This window comes from Styela clava, chromosome 12 (genome assembly GCF_964204865.1).
Source record: "Styela clava chromosome 12, kaStyClav1.hap1.2, whole genome shotgun sequence".
Lineage (NCBI taxonomy): Eukaryota > Metazoa > Chordata > Ascidiacea > Stolidobranchia > Styelidae > Styela > Styela clava.
The window spans coordinates 20921251-20943766 of NC_135261.1; the positions used below are offsets into that span (position 1 = coordinate 20921251).

At 35.1% G+C, this 22516-nt stretch overlaps 1 protein-coding gene across 1 annotated transcript; it reads right to left on the reverse strand.

Moving 5' to 3' along the window:
* Positions 1–16243: 16243 nt before the first annotated feature.
* Positions 16244–22181, reverse strand: LOC120329429 (uncharacterized). The gene is made up of 10 exons (XM_039396049.2): positions 22008–22181; positions 21432–21605; positions 20712–20849; positions 19243–19431; positions 18707–18832; positions 18180–18347; positions 17812–17931; positions 17475–17558; positions 17151–17233; positions 16244–16959 (listed from the first exon to the last, which is right to left on the reverse strand). Exons 1-10 carry the CDS (start codon positions 22078–22080, stop codon positions 16939–16941), a joined length of 1176 nt encoding a protein of 391 aa, XP_039251983.2. The 5' UTR covers positions 22081–22181; the 3' UTR covers positions 16244–16938.
* Between the last annotated feature and the right edge of the window lie 335 nt (positions 22182–22516).

Below are 22516 nucleotides of genomic sequence, written 5' to 3' on the forward strand. Positions count from 1 at the left end.
AATTCACTTAGATTGAAAATAAAATATGCAAAAAATATATCCAAAAATATAGTTATTCATTTAATGAGAATTGACAAAACAAGAGCATATAAGTACAACAATTTAGATATACATCATATTAGATGTCGAAAAAGCTATCACTGTATCATCAGTTGAAGCTAATGCTACATATTATACTTTAGAGAGACTTTCATATGTTTCTGTTGTACGGTACCTATTTTTTTACAACCGAATCAGGAAGCTTATAAGACCTGCAAGTTGCAACATTGTTTTTTTTTTCAGACCATTTTTCGCTCACTGTTGATATGATGTCACGCTGCGACGTGAAATAAATTTTGGCACCCCCACAACCGCGCGAACTGGACAATTTCGGGTCTTACTACTTACTGAATACAGCGCGAAACACCGCAAAACAGAAGGAAACCAGCGCAAAACAAGAGACGCAGTCATTACCACCTCCTGCCACGAAAGAACCACGGCGCCTCTCGCCATGGTTTTATGGCGCTATTTCCGGCATATATACAAGGTTATGTACCGGATTATAGGTCATCATGCGAAATTTTATCTACCTTTTTGGTGCTCCAGAAGTATGTGCAGCAATATGTCGCACAACCTGAATCCGCAACACACATACTATTTTCAGGTTGTGCGCCATCTTGGTTCACATACTTCTGGAGGTCCCTTTTTACCTAACCCTAAAGCCAATCATATCCATATGGAAAATATTCTAAATTATGGTACCCAAAATGTGTCACCAGAAGGGGCAGACCTGCCATTACAGCATTACTGGCTACATACGTTGGTTTGTGTTTTTAATTTGCTGCCGTGGTACTCCAACTCAAAACAAAGTGCCCCGAACTCATTGCAAAATTTTTTTCTGCTTCACACTGTTTCCCTCTGTTTTGCGCTCTTTCGCGCTGTTTCCCCACTGTTTTGCGCTGTTTCCCTCTGTTTTGCGCTCTTTGTGGTGTTTCGCACTGTATTCAGTAAGTAGTAAGACCGGACAATTTCTGTTTACATAAAGGTGGTGTTCCAGTATTTTTGTATTTTGAATCCATGCAGGTAAATAGCCTACCAGGATCACATTGATGAGCATGTCGTGTGTCTTACTTAATGTCATCAAAAAATGGAAAATCACAGAGCTGTTCAATTGCTGCCAATAAAAGTCTAACGGCAGAGTTCAAGAGGAGTAGCTAACGCTGCCTTTTTCCACATTTGTTGGTATAGGAGGAAGTTACAGTATACACTGGGCAGTTTATGAAGTTATGCCAGTTTGCTTCTAATTGCTGTTTTACAACGAAACAAGTGCACCTATCTCATTAAACTTCGTCATATACTTTTGTCCGTTTTAATGTTTTTCACTATACAGCGCATTGATTTTTTGTAACTAACAATTGGGGTTACGTAAAACTAACTACCTTTTCTTGCTCTATATTTATTTTTTGTTGTGTTCTTTTAATGACTTGTTTTGGCGCAGAAGGCCGGGAATCATGGGGTCACATATCAGGTCATGGAATTTTTTTTAGTTTGGGAACCACTGTGCATGTGTATGTGTTTATACAGCCACAAATCTGGAATCAAGATAGTGTACTGTACTGTAAAAGGTGATGAAATGATTGACAAAAACAAATAACTAAAAACTGATTATGAAATTAGGAGAGTAAACAGAACCTTGAGTAAGGTTTAAAACGTACCGGTACAGAATATAAGATGGAAGGTATTGTCGAAAAGAAGTTAACGGGCTAAGCGTTAGGAATACGCTCGCCACCGCACCTCTAATTACTCTGCGTGGGTTCGCAGGTTCGAATCCCAGGCAGAGATGGTTATGTGCGAGAGGATTGCTAGACTCCTCGCCGTCGTTGGGTGGTTCACGTAACCGCTGGTCGGTTATGGCTTCCTCCACCACCAAGTCCATGCTTCCGAAAACGAAAAATATAACTAATCCCATACCCGACTTGGAATGGTAACCGGACGAGAGGCCGTGGTTCGCCATATGGATTAGCCGTCTTATCGGCTTTCCTCTCCCCCGGAATAAATATGTAAATCCTATCCTAAGTGGTACGTGTTCACTCACCTGAAATTATTGAATCAAATAATACACACACAACCACAGGGCTATAATAAATGAATACAGGAATAAAGATGAAAATAGGGAGCTTCAGATAAATTAGCCTATGTGGTAAACAAAAAATAAAGAAATACATAAAAAGAAAATTAGAATAAAAGAAAAAATAGGAATTGTTTGACACACCATTCAGCCATTTAAATAATTTCCAGTCAGATAGTACCGGTACCGGTAGACTATTTAATATGACAGTATGAGGACAAAAAAGGGGATTTCGCCAAGCTGATTATAATTCTGTAATTGGGAGTCAAATGCCGAATTGCCCAACCAAAGTTGGGTGCATGAAGAGGTCGAGCATGTCAGGAGGTGGGCTAAAGTTTAAACCGCTTCATTCACCAACAAACCAACGAAAACTTTATCCCAACATTCACTTCCAGAAAGTAATGAAAACCAAAGTGTCTATAGAGCAGGGATGCACAACACGGGGCACGCGTGCCAAATTTGGCACTGAGGTGACTAAACACGTACCGGTACCACTTCCTCTTGGCAAAACCTTCCATCTTATATTTTGTACGTTATAAACCTTATCTAAAGTTTTGTTTGCTCCCCTGATTTCATAATCAGTTTTTATTTATTTGTTTTTATCTGTCAAATGTATTGTTATGCTGATTATGGAGTCGAAATAAACTTATACTTAAATAAATGCTAAAATGCTGTGTGGCGCATTCTAACTAGGCCCATTACTGGATTATAGATACCGGTACGGTACCGGTACGCTACAAACTGGCAAATCGCTTCGTTTCTCACTGCAGCACTGTACAGCTGTACGGTACCGGTACCTGGTACCGGTACGTACCGTTACAGGATGCCATAAACTTAGAATTCTTACCGGTAGTTATCAACTAAACTCCAAATTTTACAGCTAGGCTATACCTTAAATTAAAACTATATAACGTTAGATCCAACTACAGACAGACAGAACTATAAAACACCTAATGCTGCAGTGCAGCAGCGATGATTCCCAGGCCAATGCCAAATCGGCCAGCCAAAAACTGCGATAACTAGTAGCACGAGGTCCACTGACGTCACTTCCAGAAAGTAATGAAAACCAAAGTGAGAGGACCAATGACATTAAACAACATGATAGGCAACTCTGACGTCACTTCATAAGACTAGAGGCGAAAGATTGTATTTCATGATACGCTCCAATGCACATAGTTCTCATCGCCTTTCGCGACCGTTTTCCGTTCGCTTTTGCCACTCGGCGTCTTCTTTACGTGTAGTACCTGCCTTTTTGCGCCTTTAACAAAAGAAAATAATCCTTATATCTATGAAGTTTTGCTAACTTGGAAAGCTGGAATGGCAGACAAGCTGTAAAGAGTAATTCTGGACATCATAGACGTTTTTTGTTATCAGAGAAGGTTACAAACACGATAGCGTAAAGATTTGTGTGGAACATTTTGCAGATAATGACGAAGTTTAAAATTAGTAATTTTAATGTTTGCACTTAAACATTGAAATTTCATTTAAAGAGGGTGTCATACAAAACAGCAAAACTGTTTTACTTCTCTTAACGGTGCTGTGATACAATTCCATAACACAAAGTTTGCACCTATCGAACTTGCTTTAGTAGGTGAATTTATCAGACATGTTACATATTCAGTTTATCGTAGTACATAATGCCTCGTAGATAGGTTTGTGTCTAAATTTAGGAATTTAGCTCATCGCCAACTAATTAATATTATCTTCTATGCAGGAGGCTGCAGGGCTGAATTCAACTTGCAGCCTTACCGATCACCTGATGATGCTCATTTAGTTTGGCTCGAGCAAGTCTTCTTGAAAGACTTGTGTGAATGAAAACTATCTATATGTTTTTCTTTCCTCCGATTTTAGAAGACAAATTTATTTTGAGGAATTTCGCATATAATTCTCATTGATTGTTGGCTGTTTATAATTCCTATTAATTGTGAATTCCGATTATAACAAAGACTTGAAATTTTTTTTACGTAATTTACTGGCACCTTTTTCTTGTCAATACTCCAAGCTGAGGTAATAAACAAGACAATACATTTATGTCATCTGGAAGCAAAATATGCACACTAATTAAAAGTTTGGCACATTGAGATAATACATCATGACAGAAAATGCAAGTTAAAGATATGTATGACCATCACATGGAAATTAAAAAAAAAATAGTAGGGGCCCTGGAGTATGAAAAGTTCAAGGAAAAGAACAAAAGTTCATAGCTCATGAACTCTCAATTTTGCATTTCGAGTGGTTGAATTGGTTTACCTTTATAATAGCAACGATTTTGTATTTAATATAGCGAGATTTTTTTCAATTTAATTGAAGTGATATTATTTCCCAAAGCAATGCTTGAATCTTCTAGATCAGTGGTGCCAAACTCATGGGTTTTCGAGAGCCGCAATGCATTTGGGAAATTGTAAAAAGGGCCAGTTTTTAAAATGTATACTTGAAAGATATTTTTAAAATAGCTATAGTTTGTGACATATATTGTGATGCGATTAAACAGTTGGATTGAGTTTTATTATTTTTCCTAATTCCAAATGCAACTACATATTAATATTTGCATTCCACTATTATTGCAAGTTACTGTATTTGTTACAAAAAATCATAAAATTCTATGTAGCGAGTTTGACATCCTTAGTCTAGATTGAAGTTGTCCAAAATATTGAACAGTATATAATCATGAATCATGATTATACCCTTTCCTGAATTTTTTCTATAGTACTACCAAGAGTTGATGAACCAATTCTAACACAGGTGTAGTGAGTGACCCGTAGTCCTCAATTTCCAAAGCTGTTTTAAGTATGTCTGGCGTGTTTTGTGCCTTTTTACAAATAAGACCGCTTATGCAAACTTACGCTTTGGAGTTTTTATTTTTTTCACACTTGCTTCAAGAAAAGCTGTGCCCACAACATTGTCATTCCTAACCTATATTTAAGCTCTGATTTATGTATTTTATAGACATCCTCAATATTTACAATAAAATACTCACTTACCACTTTTAAAGAACCCCCAGACAAAAATTGCCGAAGCAAATTTTTTTTCCGAAAGTATTACGTACCCTTTGCTCTACTAGAACAATAAACGAAGATTTCCATAGTGGATGTTCCAAGGGGTCACCACTGAATTTCCAAACTTTAATATTTAGCAATCTTTGGGTAGAAAACAAACTGTGTGCAAGATCAAGACCGGACCGGCCGACAACACCGTTGCATGAAATTTGTGGTGATTGGGCTTGGACAACAGAAGGGTTGACAGTTTGTGTGATCTCTGTCAATCTCGGGGGGCACAAAAGAATTATTACATGATACTGGCACAATAAAATTTACACTGTTACTGGTACCATTGGTATTTAAATTAGTATTGAGTGGCCCAGATACAAATGGCATGCCCGAAACTACAGATTGAATAAAACTTTGCATCTTATCACACAAATTACAAAAAAAGGTAAAGACTCACAATTTTTTTAAAGCCCTGATTGTTCAACTAAGTCTCTATTTAATCCGAATGGATTCTGTACCTTTTCAGTTTCGAAGCAAACTTCTAAATAACTTCATTTTCTGCTATCTTCTTCTGTAATATTAAGCGTTCTCGTTCAAAGCGGGTATTGCTTTCTGGTCGTTCAGCATTATGTTCGTTTGCCATAAAATCCAACATTGTTTTTAGCACTGCCGAAGTTCTACTTGCTTCATGCAATTGTTCTAGGTTCGATTTTGCAGAAATTTTAGGAATGTCCCTTTTCCTGGTCGATTTTCTCCTACTAGATAAATTACGTGATCTGGTCTCAAAGTTCTTTATTGATCTCTTTTGCATTTGATCTGATCTCAGCACTCGAAAGCACATTGACAGTAAGATTTTAAATTCACTTTGAAGCTCCCATGGGTAGATGTAGTAGAGAGCCGCTTTGTGCTACGGTTGTTTAGCATAAACAAGAGTAAGTTGTAAATGTTCTTATAGGTACCCAATACATTAATGGTTTGTCAAGGAATGTAAATTTTGATAAGAGATATGTATATTTTCAGGGAAGAAAGGATCATAAAAAGGTTGCAGTGTGATGATTTATGCCGTGTGATCAAAGCGGTAAGCGAGAATATGAATTGACTGATGGGTGATGTTTTATCTCAAAAATCAGAATTAGCTTACACCATATCAATGAAAATTTTTGGTGGAGCAACAAAAACTGTCAGCAAAAAACAAATTTGGTGAGCGATACCACCCTGAAATTGTGACGTCTGTATGAAAAACATAAATTAAACACATATATTTCAACTTCAATTAATTAGTGTTTTATGATGGAGTTCTACAGATCTTGATAATTTTTTCCCAGATTCATTCTGTCAATGTATACGAAGTCACTAACTGCATATTACAACATAAGAGGTATTTTACGTTTGCCATGATAATCCATTTTGCTTGATTTCAGGCTGGTACTAATAACTTTTTCACATAAATTGGATACCTATTATTGCCATTATATAAATATGGCTTCAACATATACATATTTATAATTTTAGATGTGCCAAAAAATTATTTTTTCGAGTGTTTTTAAATTATTGATGTGTGACTTTTTTGCTTCTGCAAAATCCACCACATTTATTGAATGCATTAATATTTCTCCTGGAACCGTTATATTTTATTAATTCCAATTTGTTTTGTGGGGTATTCACATTTTGGTTTCAAATAATACTTTGTCAAAGTGGATGTTATACTTATATATATATATATTTAAACACATACATGCTTAGATGGTAGACAAGGTTCAATTGTTGAGGCAATTTATTTCAAAATACCGTAACTAAAATATAAATTTTTGCAGACGGCTCGAAACTCGCTTTTGAAGAATGATTCGCTGTCACCAGATGGGGTTGTGGCATGGAAACACATCTAGAAAGAATTTATGAAGATATGTCCAAAAAAAAAACTGTTGAAACAGCCATGTAAACTAACAGAACAACATGTTTAACTCAATAGCTTGATAAAAATGTCTGTTAAATATTAAGCACATGTATAGCACAAAGAATTGTTTTGGATATTAAATCATTTGTATTTTCTTATTAGATCTATCTCCTATTGAGCATTTAAATACTTGGATCATGGTTATTATTTCTAAAATTACCAAAAGTATTCAGGTAATTCATAGCAGATAAACCGGAAAAAATTTTCTTTGTAAGTTCTTCCTGGATCTGTTGCTAGGAATTCGGAAATATCTGAATTTGAAGCAACTGTCACGTTTTGCAAACTGCAGAATATCTTTTTTGACATATGCAACAGCACTACTGACGTGGCTTCCCTCAAAAACGAAAATCTACTCCCTCTGAAACATCCGGAGACAAAAGACTGCAGTGGATCAGCCGAAATTTTATAAAATATTTTACACACTGGAAGTCTACAACAGGTGATTAGCTCAAGGATTTTTAAACAAAATAAATGCTATACAGCTGCATGCAACACATTTTGTGCGCATATTTAAAAAAAACATTTCCTTGCTTCTCCAGCGTATGAAGGGCTCCAAATACTGGTACCTTCAACATGTGATATACTATATTAGACCTAACATCTGTCAGACCTCCCTATTGTTTTACTATATCCTACATATAAATTTTTCGTGGTCTGAAACATTTTTTAGAATTAAACTATCGTGACTATTGAAAACTAATATTTGCCGGCTTCCGATCAGACCTGCTAGGTGTTTTGGTCTAACTTGTCAATTGAAATTTCAGCCCCCCCCCCCTTCAAAATCTTCAGCTATTCCCGTGAAGCAGGGGTCGGCAACCTACGACGGTTCACCAAATTATAGTAACAAAACAGCAGTTTTGACAATTTTTTTCTTTACGTAACAGAAATTATTGAGTCACGTGTAGATATTATAACCTAACAAGTATAAAAATTACAATTACTCGTTTAATGAGCCTATAATTTAATTATAATTCGACAAATGGCAACGAAACGCAAAAGGTAATGCTGAGTGCAAAGGGTTCAATGGCGCCGAAAATATTCAAATGGAATTCATTAAAATGTATTGCAACGAGGAAATAAATCTATATTCTATTCGAGAGATGTATCACTGCTCGATTTTTTTTTTATAAAGAGTAACATCCGTTCGGTTTTCAACTTTCTAAAAATATGTGCGGCCCATCAATGTCTTGCAACCCTTAATTATGGCCCGCAAACGACAAAAGGTTACCGACCCCTGCCGTAGGGCCTCACCTTAAATATTGAATGAATCACCAAATGATTTCCAGTTTAAAAGATGCATATTTTGCAGGTCGTGGGGCTGAGAATCCATCGGGGCTCCAGTTGATTGAAAAGCAGCAGAAAAAAAATATGTAGCAATGTCCACGTGCTAGAACCTAAATTGCCTCTTACCCGAGCTAAAAACCACTCCCAAAGCCTTATAAAACATCAATACAACTATTAACATAACTCGATATTCAGTGTCTAATCACATTAGTAATTAAAATAATAATTTGTTTTTTTACTAAATTTTACTTAATAACAGAACGATACTCAAACTAGCGACACGATAGTCGCTGCTCCTTAAGTATGCGTATCAAGATGGCGGAACATAGTATATGTTCCACATTGGGGGTAGGGCAGGCATAATTTCAGGTACAAATACTGCGGTCTGAGTCACTTGGAAGTCCCCGAACTCGTAATAAAACAAAATAAGAAAAATTGGATTAAAATTATGGCCTAAACCTAACCTGGGGCCCCATTCGCCGAACTCCGTAAAAAGCCGCGTTTACGAGCACGTAACCTTGTCTCTCAAAAACGCAGGTGCGAAATCTCGTTAGGTGCGATTCACGAAACATCTCGTAGAAACTTTACGCACGGTCAGGCAAGTTCTCTCGAAATCTTACGCACGGTCGTCGTTGAACAAAAACCACTGTATGATCACTCAAACGTATCTTCATTGAAATCTATCTGAATATATTAAAATTCAATACAACTACAATAGAACAAATTTTTCATTTTGGGGTCAAATGACAAATAGGTAATTGAAACCACTCCCTGCAAATATAAACAAAATTTCCGCATCGACTGGTGCAAAATTTGATCTAAAATTCGCTGATCTATATGTGTTCGAATTTTAACCCACGATTTCGTAAATTTCAGCAATATGTCACATCTCAGACAATCCAATTTATGAAATTATGGAAGATTTGTCATCTGTTATCTAGAATCCACTATGAACCACTTTCAAATATCGCTATTAGATCTATTTTCAGGTTACACTTTGACCTACGTATATACACAATATATATATATATATATATATTTCTATTTTATCGATTTGGTCGACAACACGGAGTTATTTTCGCTGTATTTGGGCGACGGGAATTTTTGGGCCACATTTTGTTGTCGCCCAAATAGTTTGGGCTTTATTTTCTACATAAATCCCTCAAGCAAAAAGTCTGAAACTTTTCGTCATTTTCAACATTACCCTCAACTATCACCACACAATGTTGGATTTGAAATTCAAGTGAAAAAACTCTGGTTTTTGCCGACAGTTTCTAGACCTAGCTATATCCCGTTTTGCTATTTTTGCTAAATTGTGGCTACAAAAATAAATCATGATTTTCTCTTTTCTAACCCGGTTATCTTTTGGCCAGAATTGGAGGATTAACAAGAAAAAATTTTCGCTATCGTATGGTATTCCAATAATTCACCGGAAACTTATCTGGGACTTGCGACACTGCTATGGTATATTTCACTCTGACAAAATGTGCAAATTGTAGACGAGACATATGACGTCATATATGGTCTGCGTCTGCTCTGTCAGGAGCGATGAGAGAAGTTGGTTTTAGTTATCGTTTTGAATCAAAGGCAATTCAGTTTGTACATAAGGATGCGGGACATGTTATTATGTAAAACAAAGGCTCTGAGATATTGTATGCAAAGAAATAGTTTGAGATGATTTTATCACTTTGAGTCTGCAAAGTATCTCGCTACCTAATTATGGAAGACATGAAAATATATGGAACAGACGTGATAGTCCTGTCCAGTGCGACAGAATAGGATTTCGCAGTAAATGTAGTCTAGTCCAATATTTTTTTAAAAAAGGTAAACTTTATATTATTTTGTAAAATAAATTTATGTTTTGTTTTCCTAGGTACAGATTTGGGAAAAAACGAAGCTGACAGAAGATCATTGAACGTGTACGGAAGACTGTCAAAGATCAGGAAAAGGAAAACTTTCCAAGCAAACTCGAGAACATTAAAATAGAAAGTTTATAGTATAAATATATAAGATAATTTTGAGTCATTTAAAAATATGTGGAAGGAAAACTGTTATTTGAAGAACAAAAGGTTCAATGAGGATAAGACAAGTGAATATTGTCAGAAAAGCGTAAGGTCAATCTGGTAGACACAGTAAATATGGGGGAAAAGACAAATTGGTTGCATCTCTAGAAATTTGTTTATAAGCCAGAACTATTGTACACTAGAAAAGGTTATCTATTACAATCCATGAATATAAATAAAAGTTCATTAAAATTTCGGCAGGAGACGCACGCACCAATCGAATTTTGTAATCTGTGTATTGGGTTTCTCATGTCTTAAAATAGGACTGACCGGATTTTGAAACCCATGCCTATTTTGGCAAAAAAATAGGTTATTTTATAAAAATTCTTCCAAATACCTCCATAACGTTTCTGGATATTGAATGGATGACAACGGAATATTAGAAAAGTTTGATGCATGATATATAGCGGTTATTGTAATATATATTCTTGATTACTATGTACTTTTCGCATGCAAATGTACTTTGTTCGAACACAATTTTTTGGAAATAAATCATGTGTGACCAGGTGTATATCACCGTGCTTGTTTTAGCCGGAGATGTTAAAATACAACGCTGAGTTGAATTGTTTGTCGGTCAATGGTACAAAACAGTCACTATAAACTGCATGGTCAGCGTAGGTCATTTTGCTGTTACCGATTTTGAAAGACTGATCTTGGGCTGGGGGGTAGTCATGAGACGTTATAACAGTTGAAAAGCTGGATTGGTCGTGTAAAGCTGGGCGATTTTACTTCTATATAACGCAACGATCTGCATTGCGTTGCTAACAATATTGCCATATCACCTTTATTGAACATATCAAGAAATGCGCAGATACGTTTTAATATTACTCCTACGCCCCTCTCTTTGAAGTCCCAGATGAGCGATTTCATAAAATTACAAAGAGGGTAAGATTTGGGTAAGTCCCTGCACCCTTGGCACAAATAGAAATAGCTACTATGACTTCAAGTTTACTGGTGACGCGGTTTATTAGTTTTTTTTTATATTCAACTTATTATCCAGTATACTTGCGTGAATAACATACGGATCTTCAGTACAACGGCAATTTTCGTATTTTGCGAATTTTTTTATAATAATTTATGTCATCATATCACATGAACAACTCTGCTATGACGCCAAAATTAATTTCACTCAAAAAAAACCGTATGACGTCACTATAATTTTTCACATTGTCGGAAATACATAATAATAATTACATTAACTGGTGTCACTAATTTCCGACTATCAAATAAGCAAATGAGTTATGGTAACCTCTTGTACATTGTTGGCTATTTTGGACGCATCTCACTCGGAAAAATACATTATCTGAAAATCGGAAATCGAACACTGCGCAGTTGAAATTCAGATTACAAAGAGCTAATTAGCCCTAAAATCTATTTTAACGAACAGTGGCATATTTGAAACATCTGTGATCCGTTTAGCGACAGTATTCCTAATTAACAAATGGGATACAAATTGTTACTTAGATTAGCGGAAATGTAGGAATTAGAAAAACTTTCTATATCGGAAGTCTAGGTCGCTCATGCCGATGCCGGGTTATTTCGTTTTCCACTTTCATTCCCTTTGTTCTCCAGTTTTAATTATATGATTAAGCACGGTCATCACAACACAAAACATTGAATTAAATGGGAAACGTTCTTTGCTTTACTAGACCGGGCAATTGGATTTAATTCTGCGGGAATTTGAGTTTTCATACATCGCCGATTCTTCTTCTCGTTTCCGAAATGGTGACTATATTTATTTAAAAAATGGTTAATTATTCAGGTGATGGTTTAATTTAATGATGTGAAGTACCATAATACTAGGTACAGTTAAAACTTGCTCATATAAATGCTTTTGATTGTTAATACAACATATTATCGCCAGAAAACTTAACAATTACGGCGAAAATTGCGTTTTTGACAACATCGCCATAAAGGAGCGATATTTTCGATATTTTTGCCTAAAGTTGATGAAAAGCACGTGCAATGCACTTATTATATTCAATTATATTTGAATACAACAAAAAAACGACATCGAAGGCGAAAAATTAAAATAATCGATGAAATGCTATCATATGTTTCCGAACTGCATTTATTTGGAAATTTCAAAATTTTGAATTATTTTTCTAGTCATCCAATATCATTGAACAATATATCGCCGAAAGCGTCTCTAAAATACCAACTGAACGGTATTAACATTTTTATTTTTTTATTAATTATATCAAAAGTTATAACCAAAAAACGATAAAAATAAATAAATTTTGAACCCAATTTTCTCGAAAACTATCAAGTGAATTTTAATTATAAAACTATTTTTAGTTTTGTTTTATTAAAATCTATCCAAATATATTAAAATTTTCAATACAACTACAATAGAACAAATTTTCAATTTTGGGGTCAAATGACAAATAATTAATTTAAACCACTCACTGAAAAGATAAATACAAAACTTCCGCATAGACTAGTGAAAATTTTTTCAAATTTGACCTAAAGTTCGCTGATTTATATGTGTTCGAATTTTAACTCGTGATTTCGTAAATTTCAGCAATATGTCACATCTCAGACAATCCAATTTATGAAATTATGGAAGTTTTGTCATCTGCTATCTAGAATCCACTATGAACAACTTTCAAATATCGCCATTGAATCTATTTTCAGGTTACACTTTGGCCTACGTAGATACACAATATATATATATATACAGTATACACAAGTATAGTATATACACAATTACTCTTTATACTTTCGTGGGAGGGCATGGAGAATTGAAGATACAGGCAGTCAGAACGAGTGGGCAAATCGCAACAATATCGTTCAGCGAGCGATCAACCGTGACGCCAAAATAACAACATATCACGCTGTAAATAGGGCAAGGCGACAAGCTTCAGGCACACCTTAAAACATCCAAAACCACTGTTTTCGGCTATTTCATGGTACGATTGTAACTGGTGTTTAATTTACCTTGCAAGCAAAGGATTTAGCCGTAGCTGTGAACGTTTTTAATGAAGGACAATGATTAAATAGCCAATGATTATATCTATTCCTTGCGGTGTCGACCATATCCAAGAATGTTCCTCATTCCGCAAATAGGCTAAAAAAAGTAATTCCTCGGAATTGGGCGACGACGATTGGGCACCCAATCGACTATATTTGAAACAAACTGTATTACTTGCGTGAAATTTTGTCATAGCATTTCTTACTGAAAACCACTAAAAATAACACTTTGGGTAGCTCACTATATGCCACAGAAAACGAGTGGCCCAACGGCAGCACAAAATAGCATGTGACCTCAATGCAGCAAATATATATATATATATATGCCCATTTATTCAGAAACAATCTTTGAGGCAGTAGATTAGCAGTAGATCAGGGTGGTCCAAACCCAGGCCCGCGGGCCACATGTGGCCCGCAGCGTCATTATCTGTGGCCCGCGTCGTCTTTGCTGAAAGTTAAACAAAGATCGCATATGATGGTGTTTCGTCATAAAAATAACAGAAAATCTTTTCAACATTCTGTTACATCACTATTGTCACTGAATTGACCAGTGTCACGGCTAGCTGAAACAACTAGCGCAGTTGAATCGAGTGTGATTGGGTAGTCCAAACCGTTGCATCTATTTGGTTGCCAATATATCCCAACAGTTATAAATAACTAAATTTGATAACTTAATATTAATGTTATCACCTGAGAATATAATTTGTTCCGGTGATGTTTTGCAGCCAGCCTAAACAGTATTACAAAAATGCCCCTAATATTTCAGGAAAATTAGTAATGACTCTTCTGTACATTACATTTGGTAAAATATGATAATCAATCGTTCAGCAGTTATGGCAAATATAATCTGAAACGGCATTTTGCTGTCATATGAGCAATGAGCGTTTCCAAGTTTCGAGGGATTTTGCTTTGAGAACCGATGTTCGAGAGCACTTGCATTTGCGGGAGCACTTTCTCTGTCCTGATGTAGTTTATACCTAGTGGCAATCATATAACAAAACGTTTGCATGTTTCAGTGATTTTTCTGGCGTATTTTGTATGATTTAGCTTGATAAATGACAAACAATGATCAATCGGTTGCACAATAAAAGTGTTTGTTGTTTACATATTTCTGACGCTATTGTAGCCCGCGAACAATACAAAAATAATTTTCTGGCCCGCGAAGGCGACAACCTTGGACCACCCTGCAGTAGATATTGCGTACATGTGTCATCCGCGTATACTGACTTATATTTTTCAGAACATTCTAGATCAGATCAAGGAGCTGAATATATCGGTCCCGAGGTATGAGGTACCTGGTTGTTTTCATCCAATACCGATACAATCACCGATATCGGCAATATGACAGATAAACCAAATGCCCAATATCATTTATTATTCATCTCTAGTTCGAATCCCATGAGGGTGGGAGTAAATTAGTGCAAGAGGATTACCGGGTGGTTGACTTAACCTGGGCGGCTTTCTTCGCTATCAGGTCCATGTATTTAAAACAACAAATAACTATTTAACTATACCGAGGGCGGATTTAGATTGTGAGAGGCATCAGATCATGGATGGCGAGCCATTGACCCGTGTGCCATTAAGTGTCCCACAGTGTTTGGTGGCCGCCAAGTCACGAATTATTGCATAAAAAGCATATAAAATATTATGATAAATTGGTATACTCGATAGAAAAACAAGACTATAAAATCAATTTCTTAATGGCACGAGGTGAAACAAATACATAACAAATTCAGAGTTAATGTTTATGACACAAAGGATGTAACAGCAGTATTTTCAGTAGCTGCATACCAGTATATTAAACCATTTCATTTATTGTTAGATTGAATTAGGGCTTTTTATCGCTAAAATGTTGGTATCAACTATCAATGCTTTAATTCGTGACTTTGCTTGTCACCGAAAATATTGGTGGGTCACTTTGTGAACAGCGAGCGGGTCAGTGGTTCGTCACTCATGTGCTGCCCAGCAGAGATTTATGGAAAAAGTTCAAAGATATTCATTGATTAGTTTTATTGCCGATTTCGGGATGATGGTATATTGATTATGTGCAACACATCTCCGATACAATATACGATAGTGCGCTTTCCATATCATGCCCTGATGCAGTTTATACCTAGTGGCAATCATGCGCTGAACAACATCCTTTATTGTCTTATTGTGCTCCTTCTAGTCTGACGATATTTCTAGACATAAGCCTCTTAATATCGATATGAGCATTTGTGTCCTGCAAACGTTGTGATACCACATCACAGAAACAAATTATTAGGCTTCCCGCTGCTTGTCAGCAGGGAGCCTATTGTATTCCTGTGTTTTATTATTATTATTATTTATTTTTATTATTTTTTTTTTCAAATTGGTCCTACAAACTTGAAATTCCCCTCAAATGTGCAGAAGTTCTCAGCTAGCAATAAAATGCAAATTTTATGCATGACTGACCACGCTTTCACGCTCCAGTGAGCAAAACGCGTCTTCAGTTTTTTTGCGATTTCTCAAAATTGATACATGCTATTGGGTTGCAATTCATAACATTGATTAATGGACATGTTCCGGATACGATATGTCAAGGATACGCATGAGTGACCTCGGCGATACGCTCCAGTGAGCAATATAGGATTTTACATTTTCATCTTCTTCTCGAGAACGACACTACTTAGAGACTTGAAATTTACATCACATGCAGATAATAAGTCCCCATCATAAATTGCAAATTTTATGCATGACTGACCACGCTTTCACGCTCCAGTGAGCAAAACGCGTCTTCAGTTTTTTTTACGCGGGAAGCCTGTTAAAGCTGCACGCAGCTCTAGTTTTTATAGTTATTTCCGAAGTGTTTCCTTGTATATATATATCACCACACACGTTGTAGATACAAGCCTTTAATACAGTTCTATATTTACTCTAATATACAGGATATGAAGATCAATAAAATAATATTGTTAGAATAGCATAATATGTATATATAAATAGGAAATATGAAAATCTGGTATTAGCAAGGTGCATACCAGGTTAGATTTATTCTTGAAATAAAGTATAGGAGAATGCAGTAATTGATTTGGTAGATCTTCAAACTCATAAATTCTCCACCTTTTTTTTTATGTAAGCTTGTATTGAAGCTACTATTTCACACCTTCTATTATGACAGAATCACAATTTACCACACAGATAATAGGAAAAAAACAACGAATGTATGTAGTTTAAATTAAAACTCATGATCTTTAAATTTGTGCCCAAAAATATCATGAAAGCAGTTTGTCCATATTGGCATATTATAATATTAGCACAAATGTGTGAGAGTGAGAATACGGCAATCTACTGAAACATTTCAGGTTCCCGCTAATAAATAATCATCTGGACTACGCCACATTACCGTCATCGTTTTGTGATATCGTGTATGGTGGTAGAAATGTAATATATATATATATTTATAATAGGATTGAAAATTTTATTTTCAACCTACGTTCTCGCAAATATTACGAAGATCTTTCAATTCGAACTTATTGTAGATTCGAAAGAAGTGATATTTTTGTGTATATGAGCATAATCAAAAAGTTATAATTTCTTCAGTCTTCTTCAGCAGAACTTAACATATTGCTGTAAACGTAAAAGATAAAGCATTATTTCACATTGACCATTGCAAGTTACATCCACACAATCACTGATTATTACTATTCATGAATAATAACTAAGAGGAGAAAAAGAATTTGAAATGTGTTTATACTGTTAAATATACGTTTACTGGTGTTTAGAAGACCGTATTATTTTAATTTAAATATGAAACTTACGGAATTGCACATAGGTCCAACCCATCCAGAATTGCAGGTACATGCTGGATTATTCGATGCATCGTAAATGCCTTCAACACACTCTGTGCAACAAGATACGTTCATTTGAAATTACATTATTTTAAAGTAAACATGACTGCATTTGCCAAATAATCAATTGAATTAGGTTTACATTGTGATACCTATATATATTGTAAATTTACCAGGCATTGTGTTTGCAAATAAAAAAGCTGAAATATGGATAATGTTTCGATTAGGGATTTATATGTCTTTTTCACATGCGCATGTCATCCATAACTCAAACTTAGCAAGCAGTATACTCACTTATATTACACGCATCTCCGAACCAAGTCGCATAGCAAGAACAAGCTACCACTGGAGCATTTGTAGGAGATCCGTTGATGCAGTCTACACGTATAAGAAGCAACTGTTACTAGTGTTCAACGTCAGTAAATATTGGCACAAACAGACACAACAAATTTTAGTTGTAGTAAATTATTCATCGCTATTGTCCTCGAATAAGGAACAAATCGACTCTTTTGAAGTTCATGAAGTTCATTAATCTAATTTACATAACGGTTAACGAAGAAAATTTGACCGAAATAAGAAAGAAAAACATGTTGACGATGCACCACGCAGACAGACGTTTGCTGTTACTTACCGGAAAAATCAAAACCATCGTCTGGTCCTCCCCAGATACTGGTGACACCATTACGTGTGCTTCCACTAAATCCTGACTGACCGGGGCGTTTATTCACAATTACGTCACCTCCGTCAGCAGCTGGAATAAAACATATGCATATTTCGTTCATACATTAGAAATACATTGTAGGATAAATTTGTGTACGGGTTCTGTGTATTGAGTATGAACGTTGTCATTGGATTACTTAGTGCCTTATAATTCATTATGTATTATATTTTTTATGTGTGAACTACTACGATTTCTATTATTATTATTTTTTTTAAATTCATACTTCGTAAAATTTATATCTGCAAATCAATAATGGTTAAAAACAATACGAGACTTACCAATTATTTGTCCATCATGAATAGCTGCAAGGCATATTGGTGTTCCTTCATTGTAGATTCCGTCTCCCATGATATCAACCAAGCTCGGGTCGCAGTTAGCCGGACATGTGAATACGAATAGACTTGGTTGATTTGATACGGTTTGTAAGCAATTTGCATCTATTGTAACTGATATCGTGCAAAATAAAGTGATTATTATACAAAATCATTATATCATTTTTAAATTCCCTAGTAATATATCTCAAACATGTTGGAATTTCCAGACACCGAACATACGACATAAGTCAAAACACCACTCAAAATATATCTTATTAATAATTTTTTTTGCATATATTAGTAGTGAATTAGCTTTTCTGCTTACAACAATCACAGGATAGTTTTCATGTTGACACAAGAATAAGTAAAATGCCATTCTGATAACCACCACATTATGGAACACCAATCTAAACGAAACTTAATGCATCTTTAATTAATAAGACAATTAGTTATAAATGAAAATCGGACAAACACACAACGCTAGTTCTTACATGAAAATATAAACGCATGGTCATACGTATTTAACGGTCCCGGATCAACTCCATTAGCACTTGTGGCGTCGCCATATGATAAAATCCCTTGTTGTTTCTGAACAACAACAGCACCTCCACTTCCAACTGTAAAAATATTTTGTTAAACTAGCGCTGGTATAATTTTCCGTCAACAAGAATGTATATGGAAATATGATTCATGTCTGCCAAACAACAGTGAATAGCTTGAAATGTTTCTTCAGTACGTTACACTGAGTGATTTGATTGGGGAGTAGCAGTTGTACATTTTATAAAACAAACATTGTCAATTTTTGAGAGACAAATCATCATAAAAAATCATATGTTACGGCCGCAGATTTACAAAGGTTGTTATTATTTATCCCTTACATAGCGAACTCCAGGTAACATGCCAATGTGTAAATTGGATTCTACCGGCCGTTGGTATAAAAAAAATGAGTAAAACATATAACATTGAAAGAGATTGGTCTCACTTTATTGCGTAATATTGACTTTATTTGAATATATATATTTTTTACCTGTTAATGTTCCGTCATAAATTGCAGCAACACAAATGAGCGATTGAACCGCAAATATTGAAGTTGCATCATCAAAAACAACGTCAGTTATTATGTCAGTGTTTGTTTCGCAACCAGATGGGCAGTTAAATACAAAAACTTCCTGATCAATATCTTCTGCTGCAACTGCACAATCAGATGGAATTGAACCTAGAAATAAAAGAATTTTCATCTCAATCTTTCGTTAATACTGAGTGATACTGATAAATTTTTTTACGACTGAGTCGAGAACACACTTTCTCGTGAACTCCTAATCTTTTAATTACGGTTTTGTAACTATTCGTTTTGTTCCATGATCAATCGCGAGAATGTTTCTCAGTTTTGTTGGATTCATCGCGGAAAATATCAAGAACACTATTTATGTTTCTCGTAATAGAAAAACCCTGATGTGTACTAAGATGCCTTAGTTTCAAAGAAACTTATCTTTTGAACAAAAACTGACCTAATTGTGCAAACATTTGCATTCCGTGCATGATGAATAATGATTGCAAAACTGCCCACATAAAAGAATATTGGTCATTGACGAAATCATACATGAATATTAATAACGTTATTTTATATATAAATTCAAGAATAATTTCAATGACAGCAAAGGCAGAGTTAGCGCGCTATAGTAGCCACTTGTTTAGTGAATAGGGATTACTTGAAATACTATTCAAACCAATGATGATAAGAGAAGAGTCGGACGAAAATGAATTTTGCAATCCGGAAGTTCGAGTGTCAAACTTATAGGATAAAAATTATTTAATTACAAGTTGAATCAGGATTAAAACGAGAGCATATCTACTAATAGATAGACCGGATATTTTTTCGAAAAATTGTCAAGTCATAACAACAGCGGTTGGTATTTCGAATGGCAGTTTTGACGAATCAAATTTACTATGTACTTTTGAATTGATTAACAAAATTTGTAATTAATACAAAAGCACAATTCTGTATGATAAAACAGTGCAGTTAATGGTTGCTAGATATATATCTATAAGCAGGTGAATTTTTATTCCATGTAATTTTTTTGGCGATTTCGAGGCAACCAGTCAAAAAATTCATTCATTTCTCGCATTTCACCAATAAATCTAAACATAATCAAAAAGTAGTATGCGGTAATGGGGATAATGAACTTTTGAGAGAGATAAACATTATGTTTTCTGTGTGCATAATACAAAATATCCATTTAACTAGAAATAAGTGTGTTATGTATGAACAATAGCATGATTATTTTCTAATCGAATTTTCATGATATTTGTTGTTATCAAGCAAAGGTAAATGGTGCCCGAATATTTTATGTGCTCTTTTTGATAGATACATTTCACACACAAGTCATTGTCAAATATCATCTTTATTTTAATCATAAGAGGAATACCCTCAACTACTTATCGACACAAGAACAATATTTCACAAAAAATGCTATAAAAATAATTCATGGTATTTACTATCAAACGCAAAGAATTCGGTGGTGGTTGTTGGTGCACTGGCAGGGACTATCGTAGTAACTCCGTTTGCTGTCGTCGCCTTCATTAGCGGAGGAGGATTTGACGTTTGTTTTCGGAAAACAACTTTTCCTCCTGTAACTGTTAAAAATATTTTAGGGTAACTTATTCATTATGATATATTATTTCTGCAGAAGGTAGCAGCTACTAACATGTAGGGATTTTATAGGTATGAAACTCCAATAGCTCACTAAATTGTAATATGCAGAGTGAGTTGGGAGGGGAGCCACACCCTTTTAGCTATATTGGTTATTAAATTTTCCAATCGATTGAAGACGTTGTACAATCAGCTATGGCGATATACAAAACATGAAATGACAGCAATCATATTTGGTATGGCATAGCTCTAATTCATTTGAATAAATTATTAAACTTTGCTATGTGGTGATAGGAATTGAGAGCTGGGGTGATAAATTATATACCTGGAACGTACACATACTGAAGAAGAAATATTGTAGTACTTGACATTTGTGGACTGTTTTTTACTTACTACAAATACAACTGATTTTCAGCCCGCTAAAGTTATTTATATATTTGGTGTTTCAATATTAAAATTCTATAGGAATCAAGAGATCAATTTCAAGAAATTCTGTAAAAAAATCAATCTGAAATCCTGCAAAATATTTATTTCATAGCTACAATATATGAACTTATCAGTATCACCTGGAGCTACAGCAGCGTGTATCGCAGCGGCACAAACCAGAGAATCTGGTATAAAATAATAAGGGCCTCCCACAACATACACTGATCCGATGTCACAATTTGCGGGGCAATCAAAAGTGGAAGCAATTCCCCCAAAATCCTCAAATCTCTTTTTGCATCCTGCTGGTTGCAAAGCTATAAAATATATATAATTGTAGTGTCAAAAAACGTGAAGAAATCAAGACTTTTCTTAATCTTACTCAAACCCGAGACCATAAGTTTAGGAATTTCAGTGTGACTAAATATGCGCCGGATCGGTAATTGCTGTTCTTTAGAACTCATAAGTGAATGAGAAGTTAATAAGAAGCTTCCACAGTCGTTTTGTTTTTGCTATGCCACTGACAAACAGCGCTGAGAATGGTTTACACAATTACACTCATTACTTTATGCAAAGAAACAGCTTGAGACTTGCTTTCAACACATCTACCGACTTAATTTTTCAATTTTTATCAGCTTTTGGCCACAGATAATAGTGTGAATATAACAATGAGAAATAATTTGCATCTATATACAAAATATATAATCGATTTTGCTCACCATCAGTTGCCAGAGTACATAATGAGCAAACCAAAACAACAATTGTCAACATTGTTTTTCGATGCAGTTTCATACTTTTTTAAATGCCGATCAGTATGTAACCGGAATCCAGCTGAATACTCAATATTCGATATGAACCGAACCGATGCCTTTTATAGACTTCTCTTGCCGCATGCTAGAAAAAAGGCTGAAGGCTTAATTTAAAATACATAATATTTTGTATTTTCAAATACGGCCGAAGAAATATTGCGAATGGCCTAATTATGAGATGAAAGCACCCATATATCTATGTGTATAAAGCTGATTTTGCATTACAGCGATGAAACCTTTGCATCCTTTCCAATGTTGTGAATACAATGAATAGGAAAGTGTCGAGTCATAATCGGAAGACTTGATCCTAATTACCGGAAAACAAAGAATGGGTATATTTATAAGCTTGAATTGTAAAGGATATAAAAAATCATTGTATTCCTTTGATACTTGTACTGGTATAAATGATTCTTACTGTC

Excerpts from the sequence above, each read along its gene's own strand:
- LOC120329429 (XM_039396049.2), bottom strand. The coding sequence starts at position 22,080 with ATGAAACTGCATCGAAAAACAATGTTGACAATTGTTGTTTTGGTTTGC. Across the intron at positions 21,606-22,007 it reads ATGTACTCTGGCAACTGATG|CTTTGCAACCAGCAGGATGC; the intron begins GTGAGCAAAATC and ends TATATTTTATAG. Across the intron at positions 19,432-20,711 it reads CGAATTCTTTGCGTTTGATA|GTTCAATTCCATCTGATTGT; the intron begins GTAAATACCATG and ends TTTTATTTCTAG.